This window comes from Suricata suricatta, chromosome 8 (genome assembly GCF_006229205.1).
Source record: "Suricata suricatta isolate VVHF042 chromosome 8, meerkat_22Aug2017_6uvM2_HiC, whole genome shotgun sequence".
Classification (NCBI taxonomy): Eukaryota; Metazoa; Chordata; class Mammalia; order Carnivora; family Herpestidae; genus Suricata; species Suricata suricatta.
In genome coordinates, this window is record NC_043707.1 from 91888160 (window position 1) to 91905607 (window position 17448).

Consider the following 17448-nt stretch of genomic DNA (forward strand, 5'->3'; position numbering starts at 1 on the left):
GGAAAACAATTTGACAATAAAATATTATGGAGGAGAAAAAAAAGAAATTAAAAAAATAATAAAATAAAAAAATAAAAGGATGGGCATATGTGGAAACTCAAAAACATCAAATAAAGTCAGTAATTTCAGAAATTGGAACATCCTTAAGAATTGGAAAATCTGGGGATGCCTGGGTGGCTCAGTCAGTTAAGCATCTGACTTCAGCTCAGGTCATGATCTCATAGTTCATGGGCTCAAGCCCCACATTGGGCTCTGTGCTGACAACTCAGAACCTGGAGCCTGCTTCAATTCTATGTGTCACTCTCCTTCTGCCCCTCCCCTGCTCATACTCTGTGTGTTTCTCTATCAAAAATGAATAGACATTAAAAAAAAAAAAACTTTAAAACAAAGAATTGGAAAATCTGGGGTATCTGCATGGCTCAGTTCATTAAGCCTCCAACTCTTGATTTCAGCTCAGGTCATGATCTCACAGTTTGTGGGATAGAGCCCCGTATCTGGCTCTGCACTGATAGAGCGGAGCCTGCTTGGGATTCTCTCTCTCTTCTCTCTTGTCTTCCCCCCACCCCCATCATATTCACTCTCTCTCAAAATAAATAAACTTAAAAAACAAAAGAATCGGGAAATCTACCATTTTTAGGTTAACTAAGGTAATACTTTAAATTATTAGCATATACTTTCTTTTCTTAATCTTTTTTAGTTAGCATACAGTGTAGTATTGGTTTCAGGAGTAGGACCCAGTGATTCATCACTTAACACACAACACCCAGTGCTCATCCCAACAAGTGCCCTCTTTAATGCCCATCACCCATTTACTCATTCCCTCACCCCCTTCCCCTCCAGTAACCCTCAGTTTGTTCTCTGTATTTAAGAGTCTCTTACGATTTGCCTCCCTCTGTTTTTATCTTATTTTTCCTTCCCTTCCCCTATGTTCATTTGTTTTGTTTCTTAAATTCCACATGAGTAAATTCATATGGTATTTGTCTCTCTGACTTATTTCAATTAGCATAATACACTCTAGTTCCAACCATGTTGTTGCAAATGGCAAGATTTCATTCTTCTTATATGTGTGTATATGTGTGTGTACGTCTTCATTACCCATTCTTCAGTTGATGGACATCTGGGCTTTTTTTTATACTCTGGCTATTGATAGTCCTGCTATAAAGCTTGGAGTGCATGTGCCCCTTTGAATCAGCATTTTTGTATCCTTTGGATAAACACATAGTAGTACAATTGCTGGGTCATAGTGTAGTTCTATTTTTAATTTTTTGAGGAACCTCCATACTGTTTTCCAGAGTAGCTGCACCAGTTTGCGTTACCACCAACAGTGCAAAAGTGTTCCCCTTTTTCTGCATCCCCGCCAACATCTATGGTTTCCTGAGTTGTTAATTTTAGCCATTCTTTCAGGTGTGAGGTGGTATATCTCATTGTAGTTTTAATTTGTATTTCCCTGATGGTGAGTGATATTGAGCATCTTTTCATGTGTCTGTTAGCCATCTGGATATCTTCTTTGGAAAAGTGTCCATTCATATTAGCATATATTTTATTTATTTATTTTAATGTTGATTTTTTTGAGAGAAAGAGACATACACAGAGTGTGAGAGGGGGAGGGGCAGAGAGAGAAGGAGACACAGAATCAGAAGCAGGCTCCAGGCTCTGAGCTGTCAGCACAGAGCCCAACGTGGGGCTCGAACCCACGAACTGTGAGATCCTGACCTCCGCTGAGGTTGGCCGCTTAACTGACTGAGACACCCACGCACCCCTAGCATATACTTTAAAGTTATCATCAGAGAACCTGATAAAAAATATTATGGTATCAATTCGAATAATATTTCATTAACACATACTATAAATCCAAAACTGTGAGGGATGTAAGAAAAGGAGTCATGATTCTCATCCTCAAAGAGTTCACTAGAAACCCAAACCATGGCAATACATTATGTGTTACATAAAAATCAGGTTCTTAAAAGAAATATGCCAAAACAGAGGCATAAAAAGTAGAATGGTGGTTGAGGTGCCTGAGTGGCTCAATTGGTTAAAGGTCTGACTCTTGATTACAGCTTAGGTCATGATCTTGCAATTCATGAGTTCAAGCCGCATGTTAGCCTCTGTGCTGACAGTGTGGAACCTCCTTGGGATCCTCTGCCCCTCTTTTCTCTCTGCCCCTTCCTCACTTGCTGTCAAAAATAAATAAAATACTTAGAAAAAAGTTGGGATACCAGGTGGCTTAGTGGGTTAGGCATCTGACTTCAGCTAGCTCTGGTCATGATCTCGTGGTTTGTGAGTTCGAGCCCTGAATCGGGTTCTGTGCTGACAGTTCAGAGCCCAGAGCCTGCTTTGGAGTCTGTGTCTCTCTCCATCTCTGCCCCTCCCCCACTTGCACACATGTACGTGCACTCTCTCTCAAAAATAAATATAAAAAAATTTTTTAATTAATTATTAAGATGATATGGGGCAACTGGGTGGCTCAGCCAGGTAAGCATCCAACTCTTGATTTCAACTCAGGTCATGATCTCACAGTTCACGGGATCCAGCTCCATGCTGACATCAGGCTTCACGCTGACAGCACAGAGCCTGCTTGGGGTTCTCCGTCCCTCTCTCTCTGCCCTTTCCTGCACCTGCACACGCACATGCACACTTAATAATTTTTTAAGTGTACAGCTCAGTGGTTTTAAATACATTCACAGTGTTGTGTTAATAAAATTACCACCATTTATCTCCAGAACTCTTCATATCTCTCTCTCTGAAAATATATAAATAAATTTTTAAAAATTATTAAGAAGGTAAACTCAGGGGGCACCTGGGTGGCTCAGTTGGTTAAGCATCCGACTTCAGCTCAGGTCATAATCTCATGGTTCATGGGTTCAAGCCCCACATCAGGCTCTGTGCTGACAGCTCAGAAGCTCAGAGCCTAGAACCCGCTTTGGATTCTGTGTCTTCCTCTTCCTCTGCCCCTCCCCCACTCATTCTCTCTCTCTCTCTCTCTCTCTCTCTCTCTCTCTCTCTCTCAAAAATAAATAAACATTAAAAAAAGAAGGTAAATTCTGTTATTATTTTACCACAATAAAAATGCAAAAGTAAAAAACAAAAAGAAATATGCCAAAGGTAGATTAATCTGGAAATAAAACAATGAAAACAGTTACACATGAATGAATACAAAGATATATAAATGGGTTACAAATTTAATACTTACCTTCATATTTAAAATGGTAACATTTTCCAAGCAACAATACAGGGGAATTTCTACTAAAATATGTCTTTGTTTTCAACACCCAACCTAAACAAGAAAAGAGGAACATAGTTTTGCAGTTAAAGGATTTCAGACTAAAAGTGTAGCAGCATTTTCTTTTATTTAACTTTAAATCATCAATTCTTACTATGAACATGGATTTTTTACAAGAATCGCAAAATAAATATGTGGACAATGAACTGAAAATACAGGTCATTTGTGGTACCTTCAAATATAGTTAAGTATTTTAAACACATTCCATCCACATAAAGAACAGGAGAAAGAAAACAAGTTTATTTTATTTTCAAATAGGTCACAATATTCTCCCCGCCCCCCCACACAATGTTCTTATGGTATAAAACTTAAAAGGTACAAATTCTAGAGATGCTTCAGTGGCAGAGTTGGATGAGTGTCCAACTCTTGACTTTGGCTCAGGTTGTGATCTCAGGGTTGTGGGATCAAGCCCCACAAAGTGTGGAGCCTACCTGGGATTCTCTCTCTCTCTCTCTCTCTCTCTCTCTCTCTCCCTCCCTCCCTCCCCCTCTCCCCTGCAGGCACTCTATCTCTTTCTCTCTCTCAAGTAAAAATTAAAAATTACCCAAAAAACCCCTAACAGAACAGGGTGGCTTAGGTGACTTAGCTTAGTCAAGTTGAACATTTGACTGCAGTTCAGGTCACGATCCCGCGGTTCGTGAGTGCGCGCCCTGCTTCCGGCTCACTGCTGCCGGGCGCAGAGGCTGCTTGGGATCCTCTTTACTCCCCCTCTCTCTGCACCTCCCCCATTTGTGTGCACGCGCTCTCTCTCTCAAAAATAAATATTTTTTTAAAGATAAATGTTACTTTAAAAAAGTACAAATTCTACTCCAGTTTCTCTGACATTAATCTCTTTTTCCCACATGAAACAAATGTTACTAATTTCCTGTATTACCTTCCATCTTAGATAATTAAAATATTTAAAGTAATTGAGTATTCCAATGAAGTAATTTAGGGAAAAGGTGCCACAGTACACTACTGTTGTGATAAATATGGATCTCTGAAGTTTCCTAGGTAAATGTTATAACCCTATCATTTCAGCCACCTGAGAGTGTCTGAAAATAGTGAATAAAGCTTTCAGAGGACCTCATCTCAGTTTTCCACCTCCAGATCCCCAATTCCCACTGTAGTTGCAAACTCTAATTCTTCCAGTTTTCTTCCTATGAAACCGTATGTGTGTATCCTCTTGGTTTTTTATGATGCCATTAATAGTTCTCAATTTCCTAAGAAAAAACACTTGCCCATTACATTCCTAAGTGTTCCTTTTTTTTTTCTTTTAATTTTTGAGACAGAGAGAGGCAGAGCATGAGCAGGGAGGGGCAGAGAAAGAGGGAGACCAGAAATGGATTGGAAGACAGGCTCCAGGCTCTGAGCTGTCAGCACAGAGCCCAATACAGGGCTCAAACCCACAAATGTGAGATCATGACCTGAGCTGAAGTCAGAGGCTTAACCAACTGAGCCGCCCAGGCGCCCCCTGAGAGTTCCCAAGTATATGAAATTCCTGACTGCTCCTAACATGCAAGCGAATATAAACAGAAAGAACCTGAAATTGGGAGTCAACAGACTTAGGTCTACTCTTAAGTAGACAATCTGCCATTTACATTGAAACGTTTCTAGAAAATGTAAAATCAGTGACTTTTTAGGAAAGTGCTCCCCAAAGTACTACAATACAAATAAACATAAAAAACAAATAGAAATATGTGTTCATAATAAAGATGATGCAAGTATTTGAATTTGCTGAAAAGAAAGAATGGCAAATAAATACATGAATCAGGTTTTCATTAAGCTCTACTTGGATTACTCCAATACTCTCCAAAATGGTTTCTGTGTCATCAGTTGTTCCTCACTCTAGCATAGGCCACATGTCACTGCCAAATTAATCTCCCTGTGGCTCAGCTTTGAATAGGTAACTCTTCTGCTCAAAAACCATCCTCAGTGACTCATTACTTAACAGATTTACTATGACCTCAGTGATACTAAAGACATTCCAAAATATGATACACATTACCTTTACAGTCATCTTTTCCACTACTTTTCACCTACATTCAAAGTGGGCTTTGCTGTTTGGCTCAGACTATCCCATGACAAAAATTTCCTCCCCAAAATCAGCCTGTCTACTTCTTACAGCTCATGTATGCTTGGGTTTTTTTTTGTTTTTTGTTTTTTGGGTTTTTTTGAGAGACACTGAGCATGAGCCAGGGAGGAGAAAAGGGAGAAGGAGAAGAGAATCTTAAGCAGACTCCACACCCTCATGTATGTACTTCTAAGCCATTTTTTCTTTTTCCCACCCGGCTCTGATGCACTTCTCTGAACTCCAGGGGGGAAATGGTATTTACTGATCCTATTGTATACCAAGAACTAGGCTAGGCGCCTTACAAACATTTTCTCTTAGAGTTATTAGTACTGTGTACCAGAATGATTTTAATCCCCAAATAGTAATAACCCCCTCCCCCTCCAAAGGCAGTTATTTCTAAAGCAAATTCTAAAAACTTCACAAAAACAACTTCAAATAAAAGGAAACAATCCTCAAGGAGGAACTTCTTTCTCCCTATGCTCTAGCCTCTGCCTACCCCCTTACCATTCACCAATCCTTCTTCAAGAAAAGAGAAGTTGTGAATCTGATTTCTTAAGAGCCTGTGGTATTGCAAAGATCCACATTTTACTTGAGCACAGATTTACGGTGCTTTTAAAGCTCAGCAATCACTCATATGGTGCATACTCTCTCACTCTTACACTTCCTGTGCAAATCCTGGCAGGCCCAGACTGACTTCTTTTCATACTCCATGGTGCTATAAGAAGGCTCAGGACTTCTCATAAGGCCCAGCCATTTTCCTCTCTTTTTCCACAGGCATGTCAGAGCTGAATTAGACCAGTATGACAAATGACTAGTCTATATTCTTTTTTTCTTTTATTTGGTTTTAGTTGACCAATTTTCATTTTATCTTTACCAGAGTATTATAAGAAATATACCACTGACTCTGTCCTAGCTGGTTGGTGCTGAACCAGGACACTATAGCATACGAGACAGAAAAATGAAAGATGTAAAATCCATAGAGATGTCAGATATCAGAGCCTGGGGCATAGGAGGGAGCCATGAGTAAGAAGTACGATTATCAATAAGTTCTTCTTATACATATTGAAAAACATATTCATCAGAATTCTTCATACTCAAGAATATATTTGTATTTTGTTCCTCAATCTCCCCAACTTTTTACCTCTAAATCTCAGTTTACAGCAGAAGGAGGTGGGACAGAGACAAATGGCATGATGATTTTCAAATGAAAACTAGCTAAATTCAACTAAATAAATTAAGAAAAGTAAGTAAATTTGGCAAATAAGCCATTAAATAAATTGACACAGGCAGTGATTGTCTGTGAGGGGTGAGCGTTGACCAGGAGGAAGCTTGAAGAAACCTCTGGGATGAAGGGAATTTTCTTTTTTTTTTTTAATATAATTTATTGTCAAGTTGGCTAACGTAGAGTGTATGCAGTGTGCTCTTGGTTTCAGGGGTAGATTCCCATGATTCACTGCTTACATACAACACCCAGTGCTCATCCCAACAAGTGCCCTCCTCAATGCCCATCACCATTTTCCTCTCCCCCCGCCCTCCCATCAACCCTCAGCGGGTGAAGGAAATTTTCTGTATATTCATTAGATTCTTAGTTTCATATGTATATACGAGTGTCATATCCTAAAAATTGTATATTTATTTTTTTATCTCACTTTATATTAATTTTCCCTAAATTACAAAAAATTAAGAGATAAACTAGAACAGTGTTTCAGTTATTTGTTCCTGTTTAACAAACCACTCCAAAACTTAATAATTTGAAAGAATTTTCTTCCGTTTTTATTTAAATTCAAGTTAGTTAACATATAGTGTAGTATTGGTTTCAGAAGAACAATTTAGTGATTCATCACTTACATATACCACCCTGTGCTTATCACAACAAGCACTCACTTTAATGCCCATCACCCATTTAGCTATCTCCCTCCTTACCTCAGCTCCAGCAGCCCTCAGTTTGTTCTGTATATTTAAGAGTCTCTTATGGTTTGCCTCCCTCTCTGTTTTTATCTTATGAAACAACTTCTCTTTATTATATCACACAGTTCTGTGGACTGACTGGGGTCACCTGAGCAGTTCTCCCACTAGTCTAACGTAGTGGAAATCAGATGGAGAGGCTCAGCTGAGACACTGCATTAGCTGATGCTTCCTCTCTTAGGTAGTGTCCGGGCCATTCTTCTTCATGTGGTCTCTCCATGTGATTTTCTCCAGCAGAGTACCTAAACTGGTTACATAACAGTTCGGAGCTCCAAATCAGAGCAAGCAGAAGTTGCCTCTTAATGGCCAGGCCTAGAATTGACAGAGCCTCATTTCCTCTCATTCTTTTGGTTAATATGAGGCACAGGCCAGCCCAGATTCAATGACAAAAGAGACAACACAATATATGGTTAAAGATTCTTATTAAGGACAATCTTTGGAGACGAGCAATCGTAAACAGAATGTTACAAAAAACCTATAGTCCATTAAGTCAGCTACCTGAAAACTACAAAGCTTTAAAAGACCCAAACAAGCCAAAGAATGTAGAAATAACAGGTGATAATTATTTTCTGGAGGATCTGAAATACCCAGAAGGATGGTTTACATATCACCACTTTTAAAAAGGTAGTCAAGTTTACACACCTCATAAAGTCATGCAAATAAAAGGAGGGAGGGGAGAAGAAAGCAAAAACTAAGCAGTTTTTCAAGAAAGTAAGGTCTAGAGTCTTTTAAATCTTAAGTGCTATGCCATTTCTAGTTCCATCTTCATCATTTCATAATATTGACATTGATAAAAATAATCATAAATTATGTTAACTGTATTCAGAGAACAGCAAGACTGGGGAGCAAGGGAGGCTGGGTTTGAATACCAATTTCAACCAATAAAATCAAACAAAAATACTAGTCCATAACTTGAAGCTATCTAGAACACATATCACCTTAAGCCATCTGTTCTTCAGAGATTAGAAATCACCATAATTTCATGATGGCCACTTAAATCTCTAGATAAGGAAAACAACATATGTAAATAATAGTTTAAGTAGCAATTCCTAGGATACTGCTATAGTAAGTTATTCTAGGGGCACCTGGGAGGCTCAGTCCTTTTAAGCTTCAGACTTCAGCTTCGGTCATGAGCTCATGATTCACATGAATGCAAGCCTCACATCAGGCTCTGCATTGACAGCACATGGAGCCTGCTTTGAATTCTCTGTCTCTTCCTCTACGCCTCCCCTGCTCACTCTCACTCTCTCTCTATCTCCAAATTAAATAAACATTTAAAAATAAAAGTGATTTGTATTTTAAAAAATAATGAAATAAAAATGGGTTATCCAGTGCCTGTATGACAATTTTCAACTTACAAATGAAATCTTCATCACAAAACCTATTCACCAAATTAAATGGCTTAAAAAGAGCATAAGCCTCCTTTTGCAGATGACATGACCTTACATACAGAAAATCCAAAGGAATCCACAAAAAACCATTAGAGCTAATAAAGTAGAACATCAAGCTTATAAGACACAGGATCAAATTACAAAAAGCAACCGTATTTCTATATACTAGCAATAAACAAACTTGAAGAAAGAAAACAATTTACTTTCAAATAGCATCAGAAAGAATAAAATACTTAAGAATAACTTAACAAAAAAAAGTACAAGCTTTATAAGCAGAAAACCACAAAACACTGTCAAAAAATATTATAAACCTAAATATAAGGAAAGACATCCCATGTCCATAGATCAGAAGATTTAATATGGCAATACTCTGTTAAGATGGCAGTACTCTGAAAGTGATCTACAGATTCACTGAAATCTCTATCAAAATACCAACTGGATTTCTTGCAGAAATTGATAAGATGGTCAAAAATTCATCCAGAATAGCCAAAACAATCTTGGGAAAGAACAGGGTTGAAGGAATCACACTTTCCAATTCTGTGATTTTACAAAATTTACTCAGTGTGGTACTGGCACATGGATGAATGTATACATAAATGGAATTGAATTGGAAGTCCAGAAATAAACCTTTACATCTATGGTCAACTGATTTAGACAGGGGTATCAAGACCATTCAAAGGAGAAAGAATAGTCTTTTCAAAAAATGGTGCTGGGACAACTAGATAGCCACATACAAAAATGAAGCTGGATTTCTACCTCACATCACATGCAAAAATTAACTCAAAATGGATCAAAGACCTAAATATAAGAGCTAAAATAATAAAATTCTTGGGGTTCCTGGGTGGCTCAATCAGTTAAGTTTCCGACTCTTGGTTGTGGCTCAGGTCATAATCCCAGGGTCATAAGATCCCAGGATCCCTCATCAGGCTCCACACTTAGTGTGGAGCTTAAGATTTTCTTCTCTCCCTCTGCTCCTCTCCCCCACTCATGCTCGCTTTCTCTCTTTCTCTCTCAAATAAAAAAAATTTTTTAATTAAATAAAACTCTTAAAAACATAGGTATACATCTTCATGATCTTGACTTGTGCAACAGTTTCTTCAGTAGGATATCAAAAGCACAAACAACCAAAGAAAAAATAAATAAACTAGATTTCATCAAAATTTGAAAGTTTTGTGCTCAAGTGGACACTATCAAGAAAGTGAAAAGACAACCCCAAAATGGGAGGAAGTATTTGTAAATCATATATTTGCTAAGGGATTTCTATCTAGAATATGTAAAAAACTCTTACAACTCAATAAGACGACAAATAACCAAATTAAAAAATACACAAAGGATTTGAATAGATATTTCTCCAAAGAACATATACAACTAGTCAATAAGCATAAATAAATTTGCTTAATATCCTTATTCATCAAGGAAATGCGAATCAAACTCATTGAGATACTTCATACCCACTGGAATAGCTCCAATAAAAAAGATGGACAACAAAAAGTGCTGGTGAGGATATTGAGAAATTCAAACCCTCAAATACTGCTGAAAGGAAATGTAAAATGGTGCAGCCACTTTAGAAAACAGATTGGTAGTTTTTCAAAAAGTTAAAATATGAGTTAATGTATTATCCAGCAATTCTACTCTTAGGTATATACCCAAGAGAACTGAACACATATGTTCACACAAAAACGTGTACACAATGTTCATAGCAGCACTATTCATATTAGCCAAATATTCAAAAGCAACCCAAATGTCCATCAACTAATAAATGGGTAAAGAAAATGTGGTATGGCCATATAATGAAATATTATTCACTCATATAAAGGAATGAAGTACTGATAGATATATGCTACAGTATGGATGAATTTTGAAAACATTATGCTAAGCAAAAGGAGTCAGACACAGAAGACCACAAGCTGCATAATTCCATTCATATGAAATGTCCAGAACAGGCAAATCCATAGAGACAGTAGAAAGACTAGTGGTTGCCAGGGCAGGAGAAGAGGTCGGGAGTTACAGGGAATAGGTGCTAATGGGTAAAGGGTTGCATTTTGGGGTGATTAAAATGTTCTGGAAATTAGCTAGTGATGATGTTTGTACAATCTTGTAAATATACTAAAAACCACTGAGTCATGAAAGGATGAATTTTTTTAGTATATTATATCTCAGTTTTTAAAAAATCAATGCTCATGGTTTTGAAAATACAATGTCTTATGATCAGGTTGAAACTAACTAACATGGCCTCTAGCTGGCCATGTTTTCCAGTGAGCAGAAGCCAACTGTCCATTGTGTTTTACTTGAATTTGCATTATAAAGGGATTTTTCTAAATGTTATCATTCCTATTTTATGGATATGAACTTCTTCCTGTTGAAACTGGTTCTGCTAAATATTTCTCCATCTTAGAAAGCCTCTTCATCTCCAATTTGTTTCTAGTCCAAGGTGGGCTTTAAAACCAGCATATGATCCTTAATAGATTTGTTCACAAACCAAGAACAATTAGGTTACACATCAGGGTCTGAGATAAATTCATAGGTATTGGTGTGTGAGTATATCTGCTTGGTGTGTTTAAAGGTCTATTTTGCTTGCTTCCAGGTTTATACATACAGTGGCCTGAAACTGAGTCAGAAAAACTGAGATATTATCATCACCTAAATAAATTCTTTTTGCTTCTGAATGTTTAAGAAAAAAGGACCGTACAGTATGCCTAAGTTTCGAGGCAACGTTTATGATGATATTTGGCTCTTTCTTCAGAATATATTCTTATTTAGATTCCTTATACAAATATTTCATTCAAAGAGAACCTCAAGCAATTGTCAGTGACATTATAAGGTAGATGATATATGTCTTCAGATATTTTTTTGAATTTATATAATTTTTAAATCATGATACTTACTATATTTCATGTTGTTCCAAGCAGATACAAATTTAGTTTTTAGTTTGTCAACTTCATCTGTTCCTGTGGCCTCCATATTCAAATTCTAAAGGAAAAGCCATCACTCGATTACATTCTTCTGTTAAGTTTAATCTTTTGACTAAAAGGAAAAAAAATTAAAGAAAAATCAGTAATGAATATATATTAGATGGTGCAATACCTGCTAAGGTTACTTAAATGATTAAACACAACTTGAACTACAAATGAGCAAACCAATTTCTCATTTTACATAACAGAATACAATATATTCTATAAATATTTTAATTACGAAAACATTTAATGCCAAATATACAATAAAAACGATCATACAAAGCCAAACAATAATTTCCTCCAGGTACTCACAATTCAGAACAATAAATTAGCTTAGTATAACAACTCAGCTTTGTGCTTGTGAGACTATTCAATTTGTTTGACTTGTTATTATAGGAAGGTGGTTTTAAACCTTATAAGAAATGACAGCTGGGGCTCCTGATTGATTCAGTCAGTTAAGCATCCGACTTTGGCTCAGGACATGATCTTGTAGATTGTGAGTTCGAGCCCCGCATTGGGCTCTGTGCTGACAGCTCAGAGCCTGGAGCCTCCTTCAGATTCTGTGTCTCCCCCTCTCTCTGCTCCTCCCATGCTCATGCTCTGTGTCTCTCTGTCTCTAAATAATAAATAAAGAACGTTAAAAAAAAAAAAAGAAAGAAAAGAAATGACAACTATCTTCAGATTGGAGGCTTTGACTTAAACTGATTAAGTTAGTACTTTCATATAAAACCTAATTGTTTGGTTTTGTTTTTTAAGACATTTCCTCTATTTCCTTCCTATCTCAATACTGCAGCATTTAAAAAAATAGCTTGAATTAATAACAGAAAATGTTTTATTTTCAAATAAGAATAAATGTAGTTTGTAAGAACTTGTTTTCTAACTGACTTGAGGGAAAGGTGAGATGTGTGATATCATCTGTAAGAGAAACAAATTATACCTTAAAATGCTTGTGCTTATTTACAAAAAATCACAGAAGTTTAATTTTCAAGAAAACAATGCCACACAATGCCCTTGTAGGGTTATAAATATCTCCTCAAAAGTACCGATACATTTATTTCTCTAGCAGTAGCTGTTCCATTTTATAATACATACTAAAAGCTACATACAGTGGAGTCAGGAGAAAGCATGGTCCATTGGAAAAATTTTTAAAGCCAATGTCTGTAGAGCATGGATAGTCCAGAAAAAGCATCTGAGATGTAGCCAAAGGTCTGACCTGGGCCAGAGCCCACGGGGGCTTGTAGGCTGTGCTTCGAATGTTGTTCTCCATCCTAAGAACAATTGGTTTCAAACAGGAATATCAGAATCTGATTCGGTGCGTTTGTTTGACTCTAAGAGCAGCACAAAGCATAGACTGAAAAGGGCAAGAGTACAGGATTAGAGTTTCCTAGGATTGTACAGGACGAGGAAAGCGATGATAATAACCTGGGCTGGAACCGTGAAGAGGGAGAGAAACAGACATAGAAGGAAATGTGTCAAAACGTCAATGTCTTGGTGATTAGATGAATATGAAAGGCAATAAAAACAGATATGCCAAAGATATACCCATGTTCCTGGCTTGTGAAACTAAATAAATAGTGATAATGATTGAAATAGGGAACATTAGAAAGGATCTGGTTAGAAGAGGAAGATCACAAATTTGATTTATATGTAGTTTGCGATGCATCTGAGAGATACATGACTCTCTATCAATATATTATTGCCAGGCACTGTTCAAGGCAATGCAGATACAGCTTAGGACAAAAGCAGTGAAATCGTCTCATGGAGCTTATATTCTAGATATATCTAGAGAGGCCAACTAGGCAGCTGGATATATAGATCAGGAACTTAAAGAATAAGAGCTATTGAGAATTGCTGATGTACCAAAGAAAATTAGAGCTACAGACACGTTCCTCAAGGACTCTGCCATGTTTATGTTTACACTCTCAGCCTTGAGAATGATATTCAAGGCCCTTCAAGAAATTACATCTGCCCTCTTTATTAGCTTTCTCTCTTGCCACTCCCCCCATGCACCATATACTGGAGCCATATTTAATATTAATATTAAAGCTTCCTAACTGGACATGCTATCTGATACTTCATGTCTTTCATGTTCTGTTCCCTTCACCTGGAAGGTCTTCCCGCTCACTCTCAATTTTTGACTACCTTATTATCTGGAGTCCCTGAGACCCAGCTTAAGTTTCAGCTCCTCCTATAAGACTTGTAAGATTTCTACTCACCTCCATACGTCAGATTAAGACAGATGTCCCTGTTCTTAGCCCCAACTGGATCCTGTCTTCCTCTATCACAGGACTCATCATACTGCATTGTAATTACTTCTTACCTCTTCTACCAGATGGTCAACTTTTTGAGTGTCCTTAAGGTCTGCCTGGCATGTGATTGGTTCTCAAAATGTCTATTAGATTAATAGTGAACTGATAAATTAATAAATATAGGTATATCACTAGTAGCACTCTACACACTATAAACCTGTCAATTGGACATTTTTCACTGACAACTAGAATATAGAAAAGGAAAGAAAAATTTTCCTCCAGAAAATTGCATAATTTAACAGAATTTGGAAAAACAAGGAGAAAGGTTTATAAAATGTGCGTCCACATGATGGAATTCACATCCGTTAAAAATGTCTTCAGAAAGTTTGTGAAAATGAGGAAACACTGCAGAATGTAAAACTATGCATCATATGATACTGGCTGGGGAAGAGTTAGAAAGAAGTACATCAAACACTGACAAGTTTCTCTGGATGTAAAATTGTGTGTGGTTGGTTATTTATTTATTTATTTATTTAGAGTGGGGGAGGGGCAGAGAGAAGGAGAAAAAGAGATGACTCCAGTGAGATCATGACCTGAGCCGTAATCAAATTATTTATTTATTTAGAGGGGGAGGAGTAGAAAGAGAGGGAGAGAGAGAGAGAAGTCTTCAAACCATGAGACCATGACCTGAGCTGAGTCCCACTTAGGGTGAACTCGTGGCCTGCTTCAGGTAAAAACACAAGTCCCTATTCAGGTGCACCGTGCTTCTCTTTCTCTTTTTCTTTTAAAAAATTTTTAATATTTATTTTTGAAGGAGAGAGAGAGAGAGAGAGATGGAGTGTGAGTGGGGGTGGGCAGAGAGAGGGAGGGAGACACCGCATCTGCAGCAGGCCCCAGGCTCTCAGCTGTCCGCACAGAGCCTGATGCGGGGCTCCAACTCCCCAACTCTGAGATCATGACCTGAGCCAAAGTCGGATGTTCAACTAACTGAGCCACCCAGATGCTCCTATCTCTCTCCCTCTGCCCCTTGTGGGATTCTTTCTCTCTCTGCCCCTCACTCGCACCCTCTCTTTCTCTCTCTCTCTCTCAAAAAAAAAAAAAAGGAAAGACACTTAACTGACTGAGCCACCCAAGCACTCCTGTGTGTGGTTATTTTTATACCACTATTGTCCACCTTTTCAAACTTATACAAAGAGCATATGTAGTTTTTAGACTTTAAAATTTTTATTGTTAAAAAGCCTCCAACAATGAATCTTCTAAATTCAAATGTTTAAAATAAGAAGATGTACATGGATATATTTTCGTTCAAGTCAGAAAGAAAGTAGGCCATAGGGAAGACTTTGATTCCAACAGCTCACCACACTGGTTACCATGCATACCCTGGCAAGAATGTAAAATTGATGCCTTAGAGTGGGTGGGGGAACATGAAGACAAAATGAGACATTTTGTATGAGGAAAGTCTGTATCTTAGATAAGGACTCCTCAATACATAAGTAATAAATAAATAGCCAAGGTAAGATGCTCTGACAGATTCAGAAATTAATGAGAAAATTTTCTAACCTCAAGGAACTTAAGAGTAGAATAAATTGTTAAGTTGTTCTTTTGTTATTATTTTTCCTCAAAATTTCTACTATAGACTATTCGTTCACTCAGAAAAACTATATCCCCAAACATGAAACATTTAAAACATTTTTGGAACATATCCTTGACTATCCTTTAAGAATACTTTTATTGTCACCATACAGAAGGTAGATGAGAATAATAAAATTATTATCACAAGGTCAAACTAGTTAAGCTGTTGTTGGTTTGATAATTTGGTGTACAGATGACCCTTGAACAATGCACAGTGCAGGGGTTGGGACACTATATACTATTAGTTATAGTATAGTGTCATGTTACTGTATACTATATTCTATATGCTATGTACTATATTCTTACAATAAAGCTAGAAAAATGTTAGTAAAAATCATAAGAATGAGAAAATAAGTATAGACTATACTGTATTTACAAAAAAAATACATGTATAAGTGGTCCCATGCCATTCAAACCTGTGTTGTTCAAGAGTCCATTGTAGTTACTTTCATATAACTAAAATTGAATTCCAATCTTCTATAAAGACAGAAACCCACTTTATTTCCATAACAAAAATTTAAATGCATGTTTCTAAGAATACTAACTTTAGAGCAGAGAGGATTTTGGAAGGTGATCCCTTGGACCAGGTTGGAAAGCAGTATAAATCAAAATGCGATAAGAAGGGAATAATCAGATCTGACTCCAAAGACAAGGACAACAAAAACAAAAACAATGGGGACTACATCAAACTAAGAAGCTCTGTGCCGGGAAGGAGACCAGCAACGAAACGTCAAGACAGCCCACTGAATGGGGCGCCCGGGAGGCTCGGTCTCCTAAGCATCCAACTTCAGCTCAGGTCACGACCTCATGGTCTGCAGGTTTAAGGCCCATGCTGGGCTCTGTGCTGACAACTCAGAGCCTGGGGCCTCTTCGGGTTCTCTGTCTCCCCCTCTCTCGGCCCCTCCCCTGCTCATGTTCCATCCCTCTTTCTCTGAAAAATAAATAGACATTAAAAAAATTGTTCTTAAAAAGACAACCGACTAACTGGGAGAAAATATTGCAACTCACATATCCGAAAAAGGGTACATATCCGAAATATATAAAAGACTCGTAGAACTCAATAATGAAATAGCAAACAATTGAATTAAAAATGTGTAAAGGATCAGCATGGACATTTTCCCAAAGAAGACACATAGATGGCTAACAGGCACATGAACATCACTCATCATCAGAAAAATGGAAATCAAAACCACAATGAGATACCACCTCATACCTGTCAAAATGGCTATTTTCCAAAAAGATAAGAAATAACGAGTGTTGGTGAGGATGTGGAGAAAAGGGACCCATGTGCATTGTTGGTTGGAATGTAAATTGGTACAGCCACTTTAGAAAACAGTACGCAGGTTCACCAAAACATTAAAAAAAGAAATAGCATATGATTCAATAATTCCATAAGTATCCAAGGAAAACTCAAATACTAACTCAAGATATATACACCCCTATGCTCAGTGCAGGATTATCTAGAATAGCCAAGATACAAAAGCAACTAAAGTGTCCATCAATGGATGAATGGATAAAGGAGTTGCACACATGCATGCACGCACACACACACAGGAATACTATTCAGCCATCAAAAAGGAAAATCTTGCCATTTGCAACAATATCAGTGGACCTTGTAGGTACTTTGTTAAATGACATAAGTTAGACGATAAAGACACACACAGTATGACTGCACTTAAATGTGGAATCTAAACAAACAAACAAAACTCACAGACAGAGGAAACAGGTAGTTGCCAAAGGGTAGGATGTGTGGAGGTAAGCAAAATGAGTGAAGGGGATTAAGAGTTACACACTTCCTGTTATAAAATAAATATGCAGTGGGGATATAATGTACAGCAATGGTGGCTACAGTCAATAATACGATATTGTATATTTGAAAGTTGCTAACAGTAAATCCTAAAAGTTCTCATCATAAGAAAAACAA

At 37.4% G+C, this 17448-nt stretch overlaps 1 protein-coding gene across 2 annotated transcripts in view; it reads right to left on the bottom strand.

Moving 5' to 3' along the window:
- ATG4C (autophagy related 4C cysteine peptidase) overlaps nucleotides 1-17448 on the bottom strand; it is a 91637-nt gene that overhangs the window by 54532 nt on the left and 19657 nt on the right. For both annotated transcript variants that reach the window (XM_029949691.1, XM_029949690.1), the window contains exons 2-3: nucleotides 11575-11713; nucleotides 3191-3274 (exon numbers count right to left, since the gene is read on the bottom strand). In XM_029949691.1, coding sequence (XP_029805551.1) covers nucleotides 3191-3274; nucleotides 11575-11650 — 160 coding nt within the window. In that variant the 5' untranslated portion in view covers nucleotides 11651-11713. The remainder of the gene's footprint in view (nucleotides 1-3190; nucleotides 3275-11574; nucleotides 11714-17448) is intronic.